Source organism: Leptomonas pyrrhocoris (genome assembly GCF_001293395.1).
Source record: "Leptomonas pyrrhocoris isolate H10 chromosome Unknown, whole genome shotgun sequence".
Lineage (NCBI taxonomy): Eukaryota > Euglenozoa > Kinetoplastea > Trypanosomatida > Trypanosomatidae > Leptomonas > Leptomonas pyrrhocoris.
Genome location: NW_015438378.1, coordinates 224,445 through 246,793, shown reverse-complemented (window position 1 = coordinate 246,793; position 22,349 = coordinate 224,445). Strand labels below are relative to the sequence as shown.

General features: G+C 64.4%; 1 protein-coding gene across 1 annotated transcript; it reads right to left on the bottom strand.

The window, feature by feature from the left end:
- Window positions 1-755: 755 nt before the first annotated feature.
- ABB37_08115 (hypothetical protein) lies at window positions 756-22,283 on the bottom strand (the record flags this gene model as incomplete). The annotated part of the gene is made up of 1 exon (XM_015807003.1): window positions 756-22,283. The coding sequence occupies exon 1, from the start codon at window positions 21,117-21,119 to the stop codon at window positions 756-758; it is 20,364 nt and encodes a 6,787-aa protein (XP_015654398.1). The 5' UTR covers window positions 21,120-22,283.
- Between the last annotated feature and the right edge of the window lie 66 nt (window positions 22,284-22,349).

The window sequence follows — 22,349 nt, the reverse complement described above, 5'->3', positions numbered from 1 at the left end:
CAAGGCAGCTCACTTCGATGGCAATGAACGGAAATGATGTGTGTACCGTGCAATACGCAACGCAGCAAATCAAGGAGACGCGTTGCGACGTAAATTGGTAGCCGACGAGCACACACGAGACTGACCCCTTCGCTGGAAGCGAGAACTGACCGCAGAAGGTGAGTTTGTGCTTTGTTTCTCGCGGTATGGCGTGCAAATGAAAACGACACACACTACTGAGAATCGATGACAACGAAGACGGGGGCAGGGGGTGGAGTAGAACAAGAAACACAGGAATAATCGTAAAAGCCAAAAAACAAAAGAATACATCGGTGGATGTATGTCGTCTCATGCACCCCAGACGTCGCCAACGCCACACATCTATCTATCGGTCAACCTCCACTGCCGACCACACGGCCAAATAGCCGCCGGGGCACTACTAGGTGGAAAATGCTGACCAAAGCGCAAAAAAACAAAACAGTTCTATAGTATCACCAAAACAAAACCAAAAAACACCATCGCCTCCTGTTGTATGTGGGGGGAGAGAAGTGATGGGAGAGACCGCTTCGCCCTGCGTTGCGGTTCACTGAAGTAAAGAAACATCACACAGTGCACTCACACACAACACGCCAGCAGTAACGGCTACCGAAGAGTGCACCGAGCAAGTCAAAAATGAACCAACAAAACGAACACAAAATGGCCAACAACAACAGAGGCCTCACAACACGCTCCAACGGACGGAGTAGACTTCGTTTTCCTTTCCCTCTCTTATCGTGTTACGTGTGCCGCGACGACGCCGGCGAACGCACCATCGGGGTCGAGGTGTGACCTGTTACCCGGAAGGGCCCGACCATCTCCTCCTCACCGCTGTTCGTGCTCAGTGAGCGACCCATCGGGGTGGAGTTGCGTGCGGGGCCGTCCGCAGGCGTCGCCGTCGGAACCGTCGGTGGTGGCGGCAGCGGCGGCAAACTTGACGCAGCGGATGCCGGTACCGGTGGCGGTGTCCGTGCGGTCTTCTGTGGGCTCTGCACGAGCCCTGCGGGGGTCGTCGGGAGCGGCAACGGCGGCGATGACGGCGTCGGAATGGGCTTTGCGGACGGCACAGGAGCCGACCCCGCCGGCACCAGCGGCGGCGGCGGCAGCGGCGGCAAGGACTGTCGCCTCGCCGTGTTGGTAGACTGAGGAAGGTCGCCGCTGGAGTCGGAGGGGGCTGCGGGGACGGGCTGGTCCAGCTCGGTGTACCGCGAGTCCGACTTGAGTCTGCTGGGCGGCAGCGGAGGAACCTGCGCGGGGTCGTTGCGTTTCAGTGGGTGGTGGTGTTGGTGCGGCTGTCGCGGGATCGTGCTGCTGCTGCTGGTGCTCGCTGCGCTGCTGCTGCTGCGGCGGTGGCGGTGACGGCGGTGGAGGCCGCTGCTGCTAGAGTAGAGCGTCGAGGACGCAGAGGGCGGATCAGCTAGTGCTGGTGCTGGCGCTGTCAGTTTCGGTGCGGCGGCAACGGCTTCGTTGTTGACGGCAGGCGGTGCGGTGGCGGTATCGGTGTCGTGGATGTTGATGCGTACCTTCGTGCTAGAGTTGGTCGTGGCGGTGTTGACGTTGTTTGGTGCCTGCTGCGGTTGTGGTGAGGGGGCAGGGGACGGAGACGGCAGCTGCTGCTGCTGCGATGACAAGGCCTCAATCGGAAGCGGTGCGGGCTGGGTAGGAGGGGTGTCTGTCATGGCCAACACATAACGCGTGTTAGCGCGCGGTGGCATATACACGTGCGTCCCACGGTTGGTTATTGATGTTGTGGTGTTGTTTATGGTGTACCGCGACACCCGGTGCGTCTCCTTCACGACCTTGTCCTCGTCCTCGTCGTCGTCGCGGCAGCAGAAGATACACCAGAGCAACAGGACCAACAGAACGAGTAAGATAAAGAGAAATACAACCCCGATGATCAGCAAAATCAAGTCATCCACGACCCACTTATCACCCGAGGAGCCGCCAGACGAAGACGGTTCCGGCGTGAATTGCGTGGTGAAGAGAGACTGCAGCGAGTTGCGGGCGTCGGCCGGGGCAAAGCAGATGATAAAGACCGACGGCGGCACCGTGAACGTGAGAATCAGCGCACCCTCGCTGTTGCCAATTTTCGGGGTCGCCTCTGCCTGCACGGTGGCACACGACGTGTCGTTACCCAAGGCGTACCGATGTGTCGTATCCAAACCGACGCCGACGAGCGTCATGCTCACCGTCGCGCCTTTCGTCAGCGTCGGCAGCGGTGTCACGACACGCGTCACGTAGACAAGCGCGCCGGAGTAGGTGCCGATGGTGGCGGCAGACGCCGTGTGCCGCACCTGAACGCCGAAGTTCTCTGTCACTGGCGCGGCGAGGACCTCCACCTCCGCCCGTCCCACCAGCCGTGCCACCGATGTTTCTTGCACCACACCCGAGACCTGCGGCTGCGGTGGGGCCGTGAGGTTCCACACCAACGTCGGGCCCCAGTCGCTGTCGGTCACCGTCACGACGCTACCGCCGTTCGGGAGCACCACTGTGTAGTCGCCCTGCAGGCCGTTCACGCGTCCTTGGTCGTTCGCCAGCGTGGCGGTGCAGAGCAGCGGCTCCGCCGGCGCGAACCACAGCGCGGAACCCGTGCGCGTCGAGACACACGTCAGCCTCGACGCGCCCGCCGTGGGGACGCCAATGAGGATGTACGTCACCGGGCTGTTCACCATCGCGTGCGGTGTCGGCGTCCCGCCCGTCGTCACCAGTACCGTGCCAGCCACGGAGAAGTTCAGGGCACTGCTCGGCGCCAACGTAAATGAGTAGAGCCCGTTCACGTCTACCGGGAAGGCGCCGATGTCGACCGGCTTGCTAGCGCCCGAGTCGCCGTTAGAGTACTGCGTGACCGTTAAGTCATCCGGCGGGGCCACGATGTTCACCGGCACGCCGCTGATGCTCGCGACGCCCTGCACGCCGCACTGCAGGGAGGCACCGACGCGTATCATGTTCGGCAGCGGCAGCGTCGCCGTGCTGCCTGAGGCGGCGCACTGCAGCGTTGTCAGCGCAGACGGGGCGGTGGTGAGCCGCACCGTGACGGGCGAGTTCTCCACCGGCCAGCTCTCGTAGGGCGCGGCCGGCGTGACGACCATCGCTATGAAGTTCACGATCGACGTCGCCGAGACGGCCGGCGGGGTGACGGAGAATTGGTAGGTCGGCAGCCCACCCGGCGTGGTGCCGTTGCGGACAACAGTCGAGACGGCGCCCGCGTTCGCCACGATGGTGTAGTTGCCCGGTGCGGAGCTGACCAGGGCGGTGATCATGCAATCAATAACCGCGCTCGCGCCCTCGCGTGTGGTGCGATCGAGAATATCAGGTGGCACACACACAACGGACGCGACGCTCGCCGTCCCGCTGCTGGCGTCGTCCACGGTAAGCGGGGTCGAGCTCGCCAGGAGGGTTTGGCCGCTGGCGAGGGTGACGTTGGCCCGCATCACGTACGTGCCTGCGGTGGAGATGCGTAGGGCGTAGAAGGTGAAGTTCGTGAAGTCGACCTCGCGGTAAGCGGTGCCAGCGGACAGGTACCCCGGCGGCGCCTCCGTCGTCCCATCGCTCATATAAAGCTTCATCGCGAGTGTGCAGAACGGCGCCGACGTTGACACGTTCGACGAGTCCAGCAGCGTCACGGTCGGCTGCACCCTGCACACCTGCAGTGCCGTGCAGCCGCCCGGTTGCACCGAAAATACCGCCCGAGCAGCCGTCTGCACGCCGATGTTCAGCTGCGTCGGCAGCAGGATCGGCGTCGCCTCCGCAGAGGCGCGGAAGCAGACCATGTGAAGGCCCTGCCGCGCTGGCGTGGTGACATAGGTCGCCGTCGTGCCGGCTGCGTTTGCGGACTGCATCCGTGTGTAGGTGACGCCGCTGCTCTCACACACCGTGGCCACGGTGGGAGGGGTCGTTGCGTTGCCGATGTACACGAGCGCGGCGGTGTCCGATGTGGCCAGCCCATTGCCGGAGAAGAGGAGCTCCAAAGGCACCCCCACCTCGAGGGCGGGGCTGACCACCGTCATGCCGAGCACACTGGACACGACCGCGAAGGGGGTCTCTGTGATGAGAACCGGTGTCCCGCTCGTCGCACCGCTGCTACTGGACGCCTCGTCCGCGGTGGTGCCGCCGTAGGTCGCCGTGTAGCACAACACGTACTTGCCGGTGGTGTTGAAGACGATGTTCGACAGGAGCGTACTGAGCCCGCTTGTGGCGGGCGACGCCGACGAGCTCGTCGCTGGAACGCGGGGCGTGTACGCCGTGTTGGTGCAGATGTCCGCCGGAAGAGCGGCGGAGGAGGACGGCGTTGCCGAGGACCCGCTGGAGGCGGCCCTGGGCACGGCCACCGCGACCACGCCATCGCTTGTCGAGAGTCCACCACCCGTCAGAACGATCGTGTTCGTGTTCGCCACCGTCACGGAGGGCGGGAGCGTCACGGTGGCGACGGTGCTGGGCACCACAACCGGACCGGCACTTCCGAGCGGACCAAAGAGATGCAAGGCGGCCGTGGGTTGCGCGGTGTAGCACAGGGCGTAGCTGCCCGAGGCCGTGAAGGCGCTGCGCATCGTCCACGCCCCGGATGTGCTGTCGAAGGTAAGGTTGAGGCGGGAGGGCGCGGTCGCCGCCCGCGTAGCGGTGCACGAGGCCCACACATCCATCATGCTCAAGGAGGCAGAGGGCGCCGGTGTCGTTCCACCGCTGCTGCGGCTGAGAATCGGCGCGAGCCATGCCGTCGCCGTCGTGCCTTGAGCCGCGCCATCTGCGCTGCTCGAAAACGTCATCGTGATGGCCACGGAGCCCGTCACGTACACCGGCGACGGCGTCCCACTCCAGCTCTGCGGGTTGCTTGCCGTGGCGGCCACCGTCGCCACCACACGCGCGCACTCCCGACCCGTGCCGGCCGCGCAGACGTCCGACGGGTGCGAGTAACACACGTGGTACATCCCCGCGCCGGGCACGGCGGCCGTGACGGCCGTCACACCGCTGCCTGCGTTGTAGGTCATGTTCGTGAAGTACGCGTCGTTCGTCGGCGGGGTGATGCCAACGCAGCTGTTTGCGTCTGCCACCAGCACTGCCCAATCCGCCGTGGTCGGGATGACGGTCAGGTTCACGGTGAACACTTCCTGTGCGGGCACCGACAGCGTCGTGTTCAGCACGGGCGGCTGCCCCGCCGAGAGGGCGATGCTGCGGTCAGACAGGACAGACACCACACCGGTGCCGTTGCTCAGGTAGCACACCGATAAGGTCGAGGAGGTCGCCCCGCGCGGGAAGGTGTAGGCCGAGGGGACGCGCACCAAGGTTGCGGCACTGCAGTTCGTCACGATGGCGGCGCCTGCGGGGAAGAGGTTGTCCACCACTGCGGCATCGTTGGTGGCTGCGATAGAGGTCAGCACGGCGGACACGTTCGCGTAGTACGGCACGTCACTGCAGTTCTTATCGCTGTAGAAGATAGCGGCTTCATTTGCGGCGCACGAGCCGGTCGACGCTCCAGTCAGCGTCCACGACATGGACTCCCCAACCGAGAGCGTTGTCGTGAGACCGGTCATCTTGGGCGACGTGGCGCCGCTCGGGTTCGCCGCCTCGGTGATCGACACAACGTCGCCGATCACGTGGTACTGACCGCCATTCAGCTTGTAACACACCGCGTACTGCGTGCCGACGGCTGCCGACGACGCGCGCCACACCTGCACGGCGTACGTGCCGTTCGCGTAGAAGCCGTTGTAAGAGATGGCCGATGCAGAGTCAGTCTGCTGGCACATGGTGTCTGTCACGACGGCGGACGGCGAGCTGGCACTAATCAGCTTTACCTCGTCTGTCTTGTCCGCCGTCGCCACGAGGCCCCAGCCGCCAAAGACGTACGTCAGCAACTCGTTCGCACGGTACACCGTTGTCGCCGCGGTGCCGCTGCGGATAGGGTAGAGGGTCACGTTTTCCGGGTTCGCCGCGATCACCACCGTGTCGTAGCCCCACACCGTCGTGTACCCGCCGGGCGCCGTGGCTGACGCCATCTGGTAGCACAGGGTGTAGCTGCCTCGCGTGCCGGCGGCCATCTGGAAGGCGAGGGAGTTCGGCAAGCGATCCGTGCGGGACGGCGCGGCGCTGACGGATGGCGCGATCTGCTCCTCGGTCGGCGCGACGCAGTTCACCTCGTTGCCGAAGTAGAGCACCACACGATCCTTCGCCGACATACCGGACTGCCCTTGCGCGGAGGCGGTGAAGTTGAGCGTGAACAGCTCCCCCTCCAGCGACGCCACGGGGGTGCGAGTTACGTTGGCGGGGTTGTGCTCGTAGATGACGAGGTCTGCGTACACCAGCGTCCACACCGTGTCCGTCGCCAGTCGGTAGCACACGCTGTACGTGCCGGTCGCCCTGGCCGTGAAGTTCAGTGTCGTCGTCGTGCCGTCGCTGCTCGCCTCCATCACGGTCCAGCCGGCCGACGTCGCCGTCGTGGGTGTGGTGGGGCTTGCGGCGGTGTAGGCGGCAAACGTGCTCGGCGGCACGGAGTCCTCGCTGCAGTTCAACGACTGCGCAATGATCTTCATGCGGTCCGTCGCCCCGAGCCCGCTACCGTGGAAGCGGATGTAGTTCACCTGATCCACTCGCGCCGACGTTGGCAGCGTCTCGAAGTTGGTCGGGTTTGCTGGCAGGACAACGGCGACGCCGTTGGGCACCTCCGACCAGCTGCCGTCGACCAGCCGGTAGCAGCTGCGCGTCGACGTGTTCGCGGCCCGCGCTGGCGCTTGTGCGGGGAAGATGGTCGTGAAGTTCGTCCGATCGGGTGTGCCGACGACGACGGTGCCGGCCGTGTTGCTCAAGGACCAGCACGCGGCCAGGTTCGCCTGCTTCGCACCGCGATCTCCATTCGGTGTCAGGTGGACCGCGTTTGGCGACGACGTGTCGCGATCAAAGAACACAATGATGAGCTGACCGCGCCGGGGCACCGCCGTGACAGTGAAGACGTTCGACGGGTTCGCACCGTACACCCGCAGCGGGTCGCCGCTGTCCACCACGCCACATGTCGCCAGCTGATAACACGTGATGTAGTACTGCGGCACGGTCGGGTCGTAGCTGCCCACGGTGTACGGGACGATGTTCGTCGAGCCGCCCGCCTGTGTCGGGCCGTAGACGCCCAGGAAGTCGGTGGGGACCAGCGTGCCGGAGCGCAACGCCGCCGCACACCGACCATCAACGTACGCTGCCGAGTTCGAAATGGGCAGCATCGTCGCCCCGTCGAAGGTTCCATTGAAGGCGGGCCCGGGTGTGTAGGGCGACGGCAGCGTACCGTACGGGACCAGCGGCGGCGTGACAGTCGAGCCAGCGGAGCTGAAGTTCAACAGCAGTCGCTGACCCACCTGGAGGTAGCGCTGGTCTAATCGCAAGGAGCCCGGCTGGCGTCCCTGCACGACAACGCTTGACTGACCGGGCCGGTTGGCGTAGTCCATTGGGATGGCAAATTCATTCCCCGCGGCATCGGTGTAGCACAGCCGCACGGAAGTCGTACCCATGCGGAGGAAGACGTCCGACACCGCATACGTCGTCTGCCCGGTAGACACGTTCGCGAGAACGAAGCCGGTTGGGGGCTGGACGGCGTCGCCGACGGTGATGGTCGGTGACGCCGTGACGATGGACCGGTTTGGCTCCAGGCACGGCAGCGTTCCCGCGATGAAGCGGAGGCGGTCGGCGGCGTTGAAGACGTGCCCCGTGACCGGGTTGCTCAAGTTGACCTGCAGTGTCTGCCCGACATTCCAGCAGCCAGTCGCCGCACCAACCGGCGTGGCGTTCGTCACGGCCAGGCCCGGGCACGCCGGGCTCCAGTTCGTCGTCGCCGTTCCAAAACGGTAGCACACCTTATACGTGCCCGGCAGTGAGGCGAAGAACACCGTGTTGAGGTCTGCCGGGGTGGTGGTCGCGGCGAGGGACGTCGTGAAGACCACCGCGGCGTCGTTCGTGCACCACTCCTTCTGCGGTACCACCCGAATCGCATCTACTGAGGTGTTCGCCAGCGTGGCAAACACCGTCGTGCCGAGAATGGTCGTGGGGGCGTAGTACATAGCGCGCAGGCTGCCGCTGAGGTCGCCGTTGCCGGGGCTGACGATCTCCGTCACGTCGCAGCCGGTGAAGAGGGCGTCGCCGATGGGTAGAGCTGGAAGCACCGGCGCATAGGTGCCCGCCGCTGGCTTGTAGCAGAAGTAGTGCACCCCCTTCCCGGTCGTTGAGTTCGCGAAGGTGGCGAGCGTGCGGGAGGTGAAGGCGGTCGGGCTGGCGCTCAGCACGGCGGACGGCAGCGTCAGGAAGGCCACGTCTGTCAGCACAAACATCGCCATCTGCGTCACCGGGTCCTGGCCGTCGATGTACGACTCCACACAGTTTGCTGGGTCGCCGACCAAGGTGAACTGATCCGCGGCGTTCACGAGGTCGTCCGTCCGCCGGCTTGTCATGGTGAAGGTCAAGTTCAGCGTCTGCAGCGCGCGAAGATAGTCCGCGGACGAGGGAAACGTGCTGAGCGTCAAGAAGGGCCGTATCCACAGCGTGTTGTTCGACGTCGGCGACGAAGGCTTGATCGTTGAGGCAACACGGGCGTATGTGGGGGAGAGGTCGGTCAGGGCGCACACCAGCAGCGTCGATGTGCCGAGCGTATAGTCGTGCTTGAAGGCGTAGGTGTAGACGGTGGAGCTGACACGGGTCAGCACCGCCCCGACAGGCGTGAAGGCGGCGTCGGCGTCGCACGAGGTCAGCTCGTTCGTGTATGTCACAAACTTAATTGCCGTGGGCGGGTAGGCGGTCATGGACTCGTTGATCGCAAACGTAAGCGTGATGGCTTGGCCCACGTAGGTCGGCTGCGGTGTCGGGGTGAAGCTCTGCGGAGAGCCGGGCGTCGCCATGAGGTAGCACTCCCCCGTGTTCGCGTCGATCTGCCCACACGTGCACACTGTCCCGATGACGCCGTTGTGGTCGTAGCAGACGGTGTAGCGGTCCGTGTCCACGCCCAGGCCCACCGGCCACACCACCGAGTACGTCGCGGCGGTCGAGGTGGTGGACTGTAACACCGCCAAACCCGGCACGAAGTCCCCCACATAGCGGTCCTGGCAGTTCAACGCCGTCGTGGCGAAGAAGGACAGCCGCCACGAGTCGTCCGTCACGTTGGTGCCCTCCTGCAGCCGGAAGGTCACCTCCTGACGCTGGCCGGATATGAACGACGTCTGCTCCACACACTGCACCGGACCCGTTGTGATGTTGAGCGAGCCGGGTACGAGGGCGGCGGTGGCGTTACTGAGCCGGTAGCACAGGTTCATCTCACCGACGCGCACGGTGGCGTTGGCCGAGGTCACCGCCACGCTCGCGTTCGACTTCGTCGTGTCCCACTCAAAGATAAGGCAGCCCGTGCAGGTGTGCGGGTCCTGGGCGCAGTTCACCGTGGACGGAGCGGCCCAGACCAAATCACGGCCGGCCGTCGGCTGCAGGACGCCCAATGTATCATAGAAGGCGAGGGCGAAGGACTGACCCACCTGCGCAGAGCCGCTTGCGATGCTCCACGACTGCGGCACTGCCTCGACGACCGTGACGGTGCCGGCCGCCAGCGTCCCCCCGACGACGCCCCACGTCAGCGCGCTGTAGCTGAAGTAGCACACCCGATAGTTTCCGGTCCTGTTGAAGCTGCGGTAGGCAAGAGGGTCCGTCGTATCCACGAGCGTGATGGTCGTCGTCGATTCGTTTACCACGCGGGAGACGAGCATGACGTCCTCCAAGCCGGGGACGCCCACCGCCTCGTCGCACGCGGTGTGATCCACCGTCGTGATCTTCACCGCGTCCTGCGCGCTGGCGTTCACCACGAGGTGAAAAGTCAGCGTCACCCTCTGCCCCACACGCGGCGGCGCCGGGTAGACGTCCATGCTGGACGGGTTCGCGGGAAAGATGTAAATGCTCGCCGCGTCCACCGTGGCGGCCACGTCAGACCACGGCACGGTGTTGTTGCTCAACACGCAAAGCCGAGACAGGCCGGGGGTCTCCCACACCGGCACACTCAGCAGACTCGGCGTCTGGATGACCAGCGCTTGTTCCTGCACGTCTGCCGCCGTGAAGTTATGGCACCACGTGCCGGCCCCCGTCGGCCGCGCGCTCAGCACCGCCGCCCCCGTCGCCAAGGTGTGCAGGGCGTCGTTCAACATCAGAAAGATGTGCTGACCGACACGCGGGATGTTACCGGAGCCGGTGGAGGAGAAGACCGTCACCGTGCTCGGTCGCGGGGGGTACAGCACCAGCTGCTGGCCGATCTCACGCCACACCGAGTTGTGCCTGTAACACACGTATATGCTTATGGGGCTACGGGAGGCGATGAACTGCGCCTCGACCACGTAGGCGGTGCCGTTGGACGTCGCATCTCCCTGGCGGGCGAGGAAGGGACTCGGGGTGGGGGGGGGAGGAGCCTCCGCGCAGTGCACGTCGGTAAACACGACCGAGTCCGCCGTGGCGCTGAGGCCGGTGCCGCGGATGGTGAACTGAATGTATTGCCGCTGCAACGCTTGCTGCCCCGCTGTAATGTTCGTCACATACCCGGTCGGGTTGCCCTGCACGATCGGCAGCAGCTGCGGCACCTCGGCCACCGTCCCATCAGCGCGCACGTAGCACATCGCCGTGTTGTTGTTGCCGACAACGGACTCCCCGGAAAGTCCAAAGGTGTAGACGGGGAAGGCGCTGCTCAGTGTGGCGATAACAGTCGACGCGGCGTCGTCACAAACGGTGTTCGTGAGCGTCGTGAACTGCACAATGTAGGCCTCATCCCCCGCCTGACCCTTCACTGCGTAGGCGAAGGTCGTGTTCACACCCAACATGCCCGTTTCCACGACGGCCGGCACGGTGGAGAAGGTCACCGGATCCGCTGCCGCCATCACGGTGGACTGCATCACGTACGGCACGCTCACGTACTCCGCTTGCGTCGACTCACGGTAGCACAGCAGGTACGACAGCGGGAAGAGCGTTGTGGCGTCGGGTGGGACGCCGGGGCCAAGCGATGGGATGTGCGCCGCCCACTCGCCTACCCCCGCCGCGGCGTCGGCGCTGGTCAGAGTGCTGGTGCCCACCACAATCCCGCTCGTACTCATCGCCGGCGTCTCCCAGCACTGCCGACCCGCCTGCACGAGCATCACCGCATCGCTGCTGCGCAGAGGCACCGCGGCGGAGTAGGTGGAGAAGTTGTAGTGGAGACGCTGGCCCTGGAATTGGGCACCGGCGGCTGGCTGGTGCAGCACCGCACTCGGTGAGTTCGTGACGGGGGTGACAAAGGAGGAGGGACCGCCGATCTGCGCGTAGCCGCTGTTGGAGTGGCGGTAGCAGACCGGGTAGCGCTGCGTGTCGTTGAAGCCGACGCGGATGGTGATGGTCACGGTAACGCTCGAGGAGCTGCCGCTGGCATGCACCTCCGTCGCCGTTGCCGAGGGGCTGCCGTAGGGCACCGTCGCCGTCCGCAGGTCGTAGCAGCTGCATCCCGGGCACGCGATGTACATCTCGTCGCCGATCTGGGGGTTCGCCACGCTCAGCACCGTCGCACGACCCCGCATCGGCGTGTTGCTCGTCGTCACCGCAGTCGGGAGGGTGTCCAGGACAGGCAGCAAGGGCCGCACCACGACGTAGGCGCCGACGGTGGAGATCTGATAGCATACCGTGTAGCTCTGCGCCACCACGACGCCCCGTGTGAGGGTCAGGTTGAACCTGCTGGTCTTTGCGTCGCCGCTGACGGACACGAAGGTGCCAACGGCCACGGCGTTGCGCAGCAGACACGTCGCCCCTGGCTGTACAATCAGCATTGCATCCGTTGCGGTCAGCCCGGTGCCGGTGAAGGTGAGGGTCGGCTGCGTGCCAACCTGCGGCTCGAAGTTCACCGTGTACGAGACCGGGTTCGGTTCCCCAATGTAGATATTCGCCAGCCGCGTCAGGTACCGCCCGGCGCGGCGGTAGCACACGCCGAGCGTCACCACGGTGTTGATCGCAGAGGCGAAGTTGACGATAACGGTAGTGCTGTTCACGTAGGTGACGGTGTGCGTCGTCCCCGTCCACTGCGTCGGCGTCAGCGGGCGATAGCACGTCTCCGCGCACGACTCCGACGCCGGCACGATGTACACGCCGTCCGTCGATGCCAGGCCGGTGCCGGTGATGATGAACTGCACGCCGGTCGAGTCGGGCAGGACGACGGGTGGGATGGTGGTTACCTCGTCCGGGTCCTCCACCTCGACGGTCTGCGGCGCGGGTGCGATGCTGCGGAAGAGGGAGTCGTACAGCATTTTGAAGCACCAGACGTAGTTCGTGGCGGCCTCCTGGGCGGCCAGGGTGAGGTGCCAGTTGGAGCGGCCGCGTCCGAAGGTGTCGAGCGTCGGCTGCTGCGCGCGGAAGCCCGTCGAAGCAATGAAGGCGCGCACATCGGTGATGTTCGCACACCCGGTGCTGCTGTTGAACACGTCCGTCGGGACAATCACCATCTGATCCCCCGCGGCGAAGTCCACGTTCGGATACCGGGTAGGGTCCTTTGCGGTCACGTTGTACACGGCCGTCTCCAGGGCGAACATCGGCGACGCGGGACACACGGATGCCGCCAGCAGGTCGACGGGGTAAATGGAGAAGATCGACGCCGTGCCGTTGTTCTCGGCGACGACGGCGAAGCGCGCATTCGCCGCACTGCCGCTGCTACTGGACGAGGACGACAGCTTGCGGTAGCACACGTGGTATTCACCCAGGTACTTGCTCGCCTCCGCCTCTGTGCCCGTAGTCACCGTAAACACCGTCAAGTTTGGCGTACTGGCCGACGCCACCGGTGTCAGCGTCACACCCGCGTAGGGCCCCTCCGGCGCCTCACACGGACGCCCCCCGAGCCCCTGCGTGACGGGAAAGATACGAATTTCATCCGCATTCGACAGAGAGTTGCCCACGCTGCTGGGGAAGGACAGGGAGACGTTGCCGCCCACCAAGGCGTAGTTCGGCACGAAGTGACACGGGTCGCACTGGCCCACCACGAGTGGAGTGCTCTGCGTGATATTCGGGTCGGCGCCATTCGCGTAGGGACCGAGAAAGACGGCGTAGTTGCCCGCGAACGGCAGCACCACCTCAAACTCGCTGGGCTGTGCCGTCTGTTTTTCGTAGAAGAGCGGCGCAACGTACGCCACATCCGCAGCGCACACCGTGGCGGGGCTGCGCGCGAAGGCGACCCGCAACACCTCGAAGTTGGCGACGGCGGAGGTGAAGAAGAAGGTAAAGGGCTCGTACGGCCGCGGGGCCACCCAGCTGGGGGCGACGGCGCTGCTGCTGCTGCTGCTGCTGAAGGCACGGAAGGGACCGAGGAAGGGGTTCTTGTCCACTCGGACGGGCGCGAAGATGTACGTGGGCGGTGGTGACTGCAGCGGCACCTCCGCCCAGCTCGTGGTCGACGCCGACGAGGCGGTGGCCAGCGCGTAGCACACCGTCACGGTGGCCACCGACGAGGCGCACAGACGGTACACGTGCACGCTGCTGTTGCTGTCCGCCTGCACGTAGCTCACCAGACCAATCGCGCTGCTCATCGGGGCCGCCGGGGTGCAGTCGAAGCCGCTGGCGCCGCGGTCGACAAGCTTCAGCTGATCGGCGTCCTGCAGCAGACCCGCAGGGGCGTCGTGGATGTACAGGTAGAGCACCTCCGTCTCGTACGGTGGGTTGACAGACAAGGCGTAGTGCGTCGGGCTGGCGGATCCCACGGTGAACTGATGCACGTCGGTGACCCACACCCACGCCCCGCTGAGGAGCGCGCTCTGATAGCACAAGATGAAGGTGCCGGTCTCGTTCACGCGGGGGTAGTAGTCCGCCACGATTTCATTCGTGCTGTTCACGACGCTGCCCGCCGCGCCATTCGGCTCCGCGGCGTCGGCGTTCGGCGCAGACGCGGTGCAAACCGCCGTGTAGTCCTCGCTGTTGCTCGCCACGCTGCCGCTGCCGCTCAGCTCCTGCTGCGACACCCGCACAACCTTCACCCGGTCGTTGCGCGTCAGCTGGTTGCCGGTGATGACGAGGTGCAGGAGCTGCCCGAGGTAGGCGGGCTGCGGGGAAACGGTGTAGCGCTGCGCACCAGTGAGGCCAACCGAGAAGACGTAGCCGCCCGCGGCATTCGGCACGGCAAAGGCGTGCAGGGAGAAGTAGTACTCCGTGGTCGTGTAGGTGAGGAAGCAGACGTAGTAGTAGCCGGACGTCAGCAGCCTCGGCACCACGCTCGCGGCGGTGGGGCTGGTGACGCTGAAGCTGGTGAAGTGTGTTGTGCCGCCGGTAGGGGCTACGCCGGTGGAGCAGTTCGGCACGACGGTGGCATCGCTCGTCGTGAAGACCTGCGCGACGTGCGAGAAGGTGGCGACGAAGATGGCAGCCGGGGCGTTGAAGGTCATCGTGAAGGTGTTCTGAATCGCGATGACGCTTGGCACCGCGTAGGAGGTCGGGCTGGCCGCCAGCACCGTCAACGAGGACGGGTACACCGAGGCGATGTTGTTGCCCTGGACTTGGTAGCACAACAGGTACGTGCCGGCGGTTCCAAAGCTGTACTGCGTGAACATCGGAGAGGACAGGTACACCTGCAGCGTTCGGTTCACCAGCGTCACGGCGGTCGAGTTGGCTTGTGCCGTGCTGTTGGGGCGGTAACACGAGTCGAACAGGAGTTCGTTGCTGTCGGTCACCGCCCCGCTGCCGGTGAAGGGGACGAAGAAGAACTGGAAGATGCGCGACATGCTGAAGCCCGACCCGTAGGTGGCCGTCACGTTCGTGTGCGGCACCCATGCCCGCGGCGTGCCGGGGGCCGTCGTGAAGGCCGAGACGGGCGCCGCGGCCACCGCCAGCACGGCGGGATTCACGTAGAGCCCCCCGACCACCTCAAAGTTGTAGTACGCCTCGGTGCTCGTGCGGTGGGCGCGGCGCATGCACACGTAGTAGTTGCCCACGTTCGCGCGAACGCGCAGGTTGAGGTACGGAATCGTGAGACCGGTGGTACTGTCCACCAAGCCCAGCGCCGCGTAGCCGAACTCGGACGGGATGGCGTCCACAACACCAGCGAGCAGCGGCGTAGCGCACGTGCTGTCGGTTGTAATGCGCACCACATCGAAGTCCGCCTCGCCGGCAGAGGAGCTCGAGGACGCTGCGGTGTTGTCCAGCACCACGTTCAGCGCCACCGTGGTCTCGAAAAGCAAGTACACCCGTTCACCTTGCCACACATTTAGGTTGTTCGTGACGGTCGTGGCACTGCGTGCGATGTAGGCCCCACTGGGCGACTGCGTTGGGTACACCGTGAGGGTTGCCGGGGAGCTGACGTAGAGGGGCTGGCCGTTGTTCGCGGCGACGTAGCACATCATGTAGGCGCCCACTTGCAGCTGACCGGCGGGGACGTTCCACTGCGTGTTGACGCTTCCGGGCTTTGTCATGGTGCCTGCACGAATGATCGGACGCGTCTCCGCGGAGTTGCTCGCGACGGAGGTCGACGATGACGCCGCCGACGTGAGACACAGCGCTGCGTCTGGCGTGGCAGCATCGGGAATGGGGACCAGAAAGGCCGTGTCGCGCGCCGTCAGGTAATCCGAAGCGTTGCTGTCACCGTAGAACGTGATGTTGATGGGCGCCGCCACCTGCGCCTGCGTCGGGACGGCGGTCCATTGCGTCGGCACCTGCGACATCACGAAAAAGTTGCGGTCCACCGTCCCGCCCGTCACCGGCGATGTGGCAAAGGTGCTGTGTTGCTTGCGGTAGCACACGGTGAAGGACCTCTGCGCAATCGACACAGGAACCCCGTTGCGCACCACCGTCATGGGCAGCGTCAGCGTCACCGTCGTCGTGGGGGTGGGGGTGGCTGGGCCGAGGGTCGTCAAGCCCTCGGCGAGGATGGTCGCGTTGGAGAAACCGCATTCGTAGAGACTGCCGTCGATGATCTGCGCCGTATCGCCCGCCGCCAGCGCCACGTCCGGGGAGGAGTCGTTGCCGACCAGGGCAAAGGTCAACGTAACGATCTGCCCGGTCATCGGGTTGGTGGGGACGGAGGCGTACGTGCCGGGGGCGGCTGCCCTCACCGTCAGCGCCGTTGCGATGCCCGCCGTGCCGGGCGCGTCCGGCGGAGTCGCTACGGCGCGGAAGAGACCGGTCGACGTGTTCATGCACAGCGCGTACCGGCCGGTGGCGACGTTCAGTCGGCCTTGGAAGAGGGGGAGGGCGGCACTGGCACTGTCCGGCACGCTGCTGAGCGTCACGGCAATGGGGAAGGTCGTCGCGTTGCTGCCGGCGATGCTCTGAAACGGCGCGTAGTTGCACTCCGCCACGGACGTGTCGACGGTGATCACCTGCGCGTAGGTCAGCGCCGTGCCCACCGCCCCGGTCGACGTAAAGCTGCCACCGACGATGAGCTGCTCGTAGTGCGTGACGGGGGTCGTGGCGGTCGTGAAGTTCGCCGGGCTCAGCATGTAGTACAGCGGCGTCGTGAGGATGAGCACGGCGGTGGTGCCCGTCTGCCCAGTGAAGCTGATGCTTGCGATTTCCGTCGCGACGGTGGCGCGCCAGTAACAGACGGCGTAGCTGCTTGCCGAGCCGGTCACGCGCAGCACGCCAACCCACTCCGTTGCAGAGGCGCTCACGTAGGTGGCGGCCTGGACCGCAGTGGTCATGGCGGCGCCGGCGCAGTTCGTCTCGTGAATGATGACGGTGTCGGTGCGCTGGAGACCGGCCCCCCGCACGGTGGCCATGACGTACATGTCGATGGCGAGGGGGTAGCGGTCAAACTCGACGCTGGACGGGTTCGAGGCGACGAGCTGCACACCCGTCGGCACCGGAGACGAACCGCTGGAGGGCGTCACAGGGAGGTACGTGACAGGCGCCCACGAGGTGCCCGCACGCAGGTAGCACAGCTTGAACGCGCAGGGCGCCCCCTCGCCAGGGCACAGGTCCGTGTCAAACAGTATGCCTACCCCGAAGCGCTTGTCTTGGTTCGACACCACCCACGCCACGCCGGCCGCCGTCAGCGTAAGAGGGAACGGCGACACACTCGGATTCAACCAGCTGGCCAGCTGCCCGTCGCTCTGAATCTCGCCGGTGCGCAGGTCGTGGCAGGAGAAGCCGGAATCCGGTAAGAGGAAGACCGTATCCGCCGTCGCGAGGCTCGTGCCGGTGATGTCCAGTGTGTAGTTGGAGCCCTGGTTGGTGAAGACGCTATTGCCGCTCGAGGACGTCGGTGTAAAGCTGGCCGGGTTGGCGGCTGCCACGGTGAGCGACGTTGGAATACGGCGGGAGGTGTAGAGGGTGCCGCCGTAGCACACGGTGTATGTGCCAGCCGCGAAGTATTGATCCGGGAACTGCACCGACGTCACCGTGAGGCAGGAGTCGCTGCTGTAGGTACCAGTCACCGCCTCCCAGCAGCTCGCGCGCTCCCCCGGCACGATGCGCACCATGGTGCAGGTGCTACACAGCGTCATCACACTGCACGTCAGGTTGATCGTCACGAACTGCCCAGCGGACGGGACGGCGGGCACTGACGTGTATAGCAGCGGGTTCGCCGACGCGACCGTCACGTACGTGCGCACGTAGGAGTTGGAGAAGACGACCTCGCCGTAGGTGGTCTCGCTGGCGAGGCGGTAGCACACGCGGTAGGTGCCGACGGTGTCCACGACAAAGCGGCGCATGAAGGACAGCCCGCTGGCGCCGAGCACGGGGTCGCCGATGGCCTGTACATCGTCTGACTCCGCATCCCGCAGCGGGCTCGAACTGCCGGTGTTGGTGTTGCTGCGACTGGAACTTGCGGCGGCGAGCGTCAGTGACGCACTGGTCAGATCAGCGCACTGCACGGAACTCGACACCAATCGCAGGGAATCGGTCAGGGAGAGGGACGTACACGACGACGTGAGGCAGCGACGCACCACCGTGATGTTGATGGGGGCCCCTACGCGATTCAGCGGGCTCGCAACGCTGTCGAGCGTGTAGTAGGTTGGGTTGGCGAGCGCGACCGTCACGCGCCCGACGTACGTGTCCGCGGCTTGACCTGCCGTGGCGTAGCAGATGATGTACACAGCGACGTAGTCGTAGTTGTTGAAGCCGAGCGGGGCGCTGTAGGTGTTCGTGTCGTCTGTGATGCTGCCCGTGGTAGAGATCGTCTGCGTCGTGTTTGGCGAGTAGGAAACCCGCATCCCCCGCGCGCAGGCCGTCGGATCGCAGTAGCAGTTCGGGTTTGGGATGGAGGAGGCGGTGAAGCGGTAGAAGTACACGGCGTCGTTCACGGCGGAGAGACTCGTCAGGTTGCTCGTGAAGCTCATCTTGATGGCCTGGCCGGCGCGCAGGGTGGAGGTGTTCGTCGGCATCACCCACGCCATCGATGACGGGATCGCCGCGGCGACCGTGACGGTGCCGGCCATGGTGATGTGCGCGCCTCCGTTGTCGGTAGACCACGCGTAGCACAAGTACACAACCGCGCCGTCGTAGAGCTGGTCGGCGCGGGTGTAGCGCACGCGCACGGAGGTGCTGCTGCTCTCACCGCCAATCACGGCGGACACGAGGATCGTCGCGGGCGTCTGCGAGACCGGCGGACAGACGGCGACCGTCGTGCCGTTGACGGTGTAAAGAGTCTGCAGCGCCGCTGCGGACACGGCGTAGATGACGTTGGTTGCCGCGTTCAGCGCGATGCCGGTGAAGGTGGTGGTGAGCGTGTTCATTGCCACCCGCCACGTCGACGGTGCGCGCGTCGTCAGCGTCGGGTTCTGCGGCGCGGAGGTAAATCCGAAGGCGGTACTTGTCGCGGAGGTTTGACTGGACGGGAGGACCGGCACGAAGACGCCCGACCCGCTCGAGGTCGCCACACAGACCACGTAGTTCACACTCGCCGTGCTCACCTGCATGAGAGACGTGTAGGAGACCCCGCCGCTGCCTGTGACGGCGCTGGTGTAGTCGGTGGCCGCCTGCGCCTGGGCACACGCTGCGATCTGCGCCGCACCGCACGGGGCCGTCACGCAGCTGTCGGCCACCTGCACAACCTTGACGGCGGTGGGGGAGGTGGTCGAGGTGAAGGACTGCCCGCTGGCGGCGGTGAAGCGCACAGTAGCCGTCTCCGCCACCGTGAGCTGACTTCCCGGGGTCGCGGGGAGGTTCGTGATGGTGTACCGCACCGGGAAGGTCGCGATATAAATGTTCGTCGCCGCGCAGCTGGAGGACACGGCGCTCTGGTCCACCCCCGCACGGGCCACGATCCAGCTGGAGGAGCCGAAGAGCTTGTAGCACATCTTGATGCACGTCTCCGCCGCGCCGACGAGGGTGTACTGATACGAGGTGCCCGCGATCACCTCCGTCGCAGAGGACAGGGTCGCGCTGGTCACCACGCCGCCCCGGTCACTGCATGTGCGATCCGGCTGCATGAGTTGCACCGTGTCATCGGCGGAGAGCCCCACCCCGGTGAAGACGAGACTGACGGACTCGCCGGCGTAGACGGGGTAGGGCGTGATGGCGTAGGTCGGGTTGCGTGCGCCGAGCGAGACCCTACCGCTAATCTGTGCGTAGTTCGTCTGCTGACTCGCGCTGCTGCCCTTCAAGTAGCAAACGCGGAGGTCCATCGCGAGGTTGTTGTTGACGGGGTCTACGGTGACGGTGCAGGTTGGCGCCGTCGTGCCCCCGCTCATCGTGCAGCTGAAGACGTCGTTGTTGGTCGCCGCACTCGATGACGCGGCTTCCGTACCGCTGCTGCTGCCACTGCTGCCCCCCACAGGTGAACGGCCCGCGCTGCACGGATCACCGGTGGTGGCCGAGGAAAGAAACGCCAAGTCAACCCCGCCGTCCAACCCGCTCCCGGCAAACGCAATCGTGAGCGTCTCGCCGACGGTGGGGGTCGCGGAGGGAGCCGTAATCGTGAAGCCGGTGGGCTGCAGCACATCGATGGTGAAGTCTGCCGTCTGGTTCGTCGCGGAGAGGTAGGCCGTCGACCACAGACCGCTGCTGGCGCGGAAGTAGCACACCCTGCCCACCACCCGGGCGGTGACCAGGTCTGGCGCGACGAAGTACACGCGCACGTTTGTCGTGCTGCCCGTCGTGGACACCACCTCGACGGCGCCGTGTTCGAAGTTTGTGATGAGAGAGGCGGTCGGGGAGGTGCAGGCGTCGGCGCTGCGGATGACCTTGATCGCATCCGAGGCGGACAGACCGCTGCCGGAGAAGAAAACGTAGCCGGCCTCCCTCGCCTGCGGGGACGTCGGGGTCCGCGTGTAGACGCCGGGGTCGGCGCCGCCGAAGCTCACCGTGTAGTCCGCCGCACTGCCGGCAGAGGGGACGACGACTGTGTACGACATCGCCGTCAAGGACCCACCGCAACCCGCACTGCTGCTGAAGCAGTAGGGCACACAAATGTAGTAGCCGCCCGCACGCGGTGCGTAAGGCACGGTGAAGCTGCCCGTGACGGAGCCGGTGCTCTGCCCAGAGAGCCCGGAAAGCGAAATGACAGAGGACGGCGTGTTGGATGAGGTGCCAACGGCGTCGCAGGCCGTCACGAGTGACGAAGGATTCGCGCAGTCGCTCGTGATCGCACCGGTCGTGCTGCCGCACGGGACGAGCAGAACGGTGTAGGTGCCGGTGAGACCGGTGTTGATGGCCCGACCAGCGACGACGGCCTGGACGATGTTCAGCTGCACGAGGCCCTCTCCCCCATTCGCCGTCGTCGGGGTCATGGCGAAGCGCGTGTAGATGGTCGACCACACCGCGAGGGTGTCGTTACCGCCGGCCGGGACGTGGCCTCGTACCACAACTGTCGCTGTCGACGCGCTGGCGGACAGGTAGCACGGGTAGTAGGTCGCGCCGACGGTAAACGCGGTGGGGGTGATGGGGACAATCATCTGACCTGTGAAGCCGCCGGTGCCTGTGGGGGTCACGGCGAAGGCGTTGGTGGGACTCGTCGTGTAGGCGCAGGCGGGCCGGTTGGTGGAGTTAATAAAGTACACGACGTCGCCGGCGGTGATGGCCGGGTCGCCGACGAGCGGGTTCGTCTGCAGGTCAATCTGGATTGTCTGGTAGAGAGAGGCCTGCTGCACGTTCGCGGTGGAGAAGGTCATGGCCGCAAAGGCGGACGACGTGCAGAGGGCAGCGCAGAGGACGAAGAGAGCGGCAGCAGCCGCTGCCATGGCAAGACCGCGCCTCCTCTGTGCTCGCTGGCCGGTGAGCGCATTTGGCCGCCCGAGCAGCGACTCTCCATTAAAAAGGCGCATCGCCGCTTGAACTGCTCCTTTGGCGCTCCTTTGATTTTTTTTGCTGTGGACGGAGGCGAAGGCCGTAAAAAGGAAAAATATGATCAAGACAGAATGACAAAGAACTGCTGAGACGCGCCGCAGCCTCTACCAGCAGCAACACACAGCGCAAACAAAGAAGGTCCAGTAAAAGTACACAACGCTGTTTATACAGAGAAGTCGGATGCGTTCACCTGCTCGGTGGCTCTTCTATTTGTCCGCCGTTCGCCCCACTTCTTCTGTCCCCCAAAGACAAAAGAAAAGAAGGAGGAAGAGGGGAAGAGGAGATGGTGTTGATGCCGTTAAGCCCCCCACCCGACTAAGAAAATCAATTGAAAGAAAAAAATAGTAATAAAAACACTGCGCGATAATAATCGTAGACACGCGAGGAGACGAGATGGGCGGAGAGAGAGAGGGAGCGAAGAAACTACTACACCACTCGTTAACGTGCTTCTCCTCAAACAGGTGCCTCTCGGAGCTGCTTACTCAGAAAAAGAAAGAAGAGGAAAACCAATAAGCCGAGAAAAACAATGTATGTAGGTGAAAAGCAACAAGCAAAGCGTGACTGGAGTGTGTTCAAGCGACGTGTACACCCCCCCGCGTAATGAGGGGCGGGCTGCAGATGATGTAGATCTTCAAAAATAAATAAATAAATAAATAAATATATATATATATATATATTCGCTCTATGCTACTAATAATGATAAAAAAAGGAAGAAGGGAAAAAGAATCGTTTGCATTCAAAGACACTTCGCGTAGCTTTCCCTTCCTCTTCCGTTATATATACTCTGCTTTTGCCGGCGGAGCTCACACAAACGCACGTACGCACACGCGAAAGAAAAAATGAAAGAGAAAACCTGTACGCCAGCCTTTTGTGGAAGGTGGACTGCCGTGTGTGTGTGTGTGGGTGCGCGCTTATGTCCGTCTTGGTTCTCCAAGTCTTCGGCACAAAAAAAAAAATATATATATATAAAAGTACGCAGCTGCTAAAAGCGCTGCGCTTTTAGTCTCTTTTTTTTTGATAATTCCCTCGTTTCCTTCTATATCTGTGTGGCAAGTGCTGATGCATTCATCGTACACGTGGCGGCAGCAGCAGCAGCAGCATGGGGGGGAGGAATGGAAAGATGA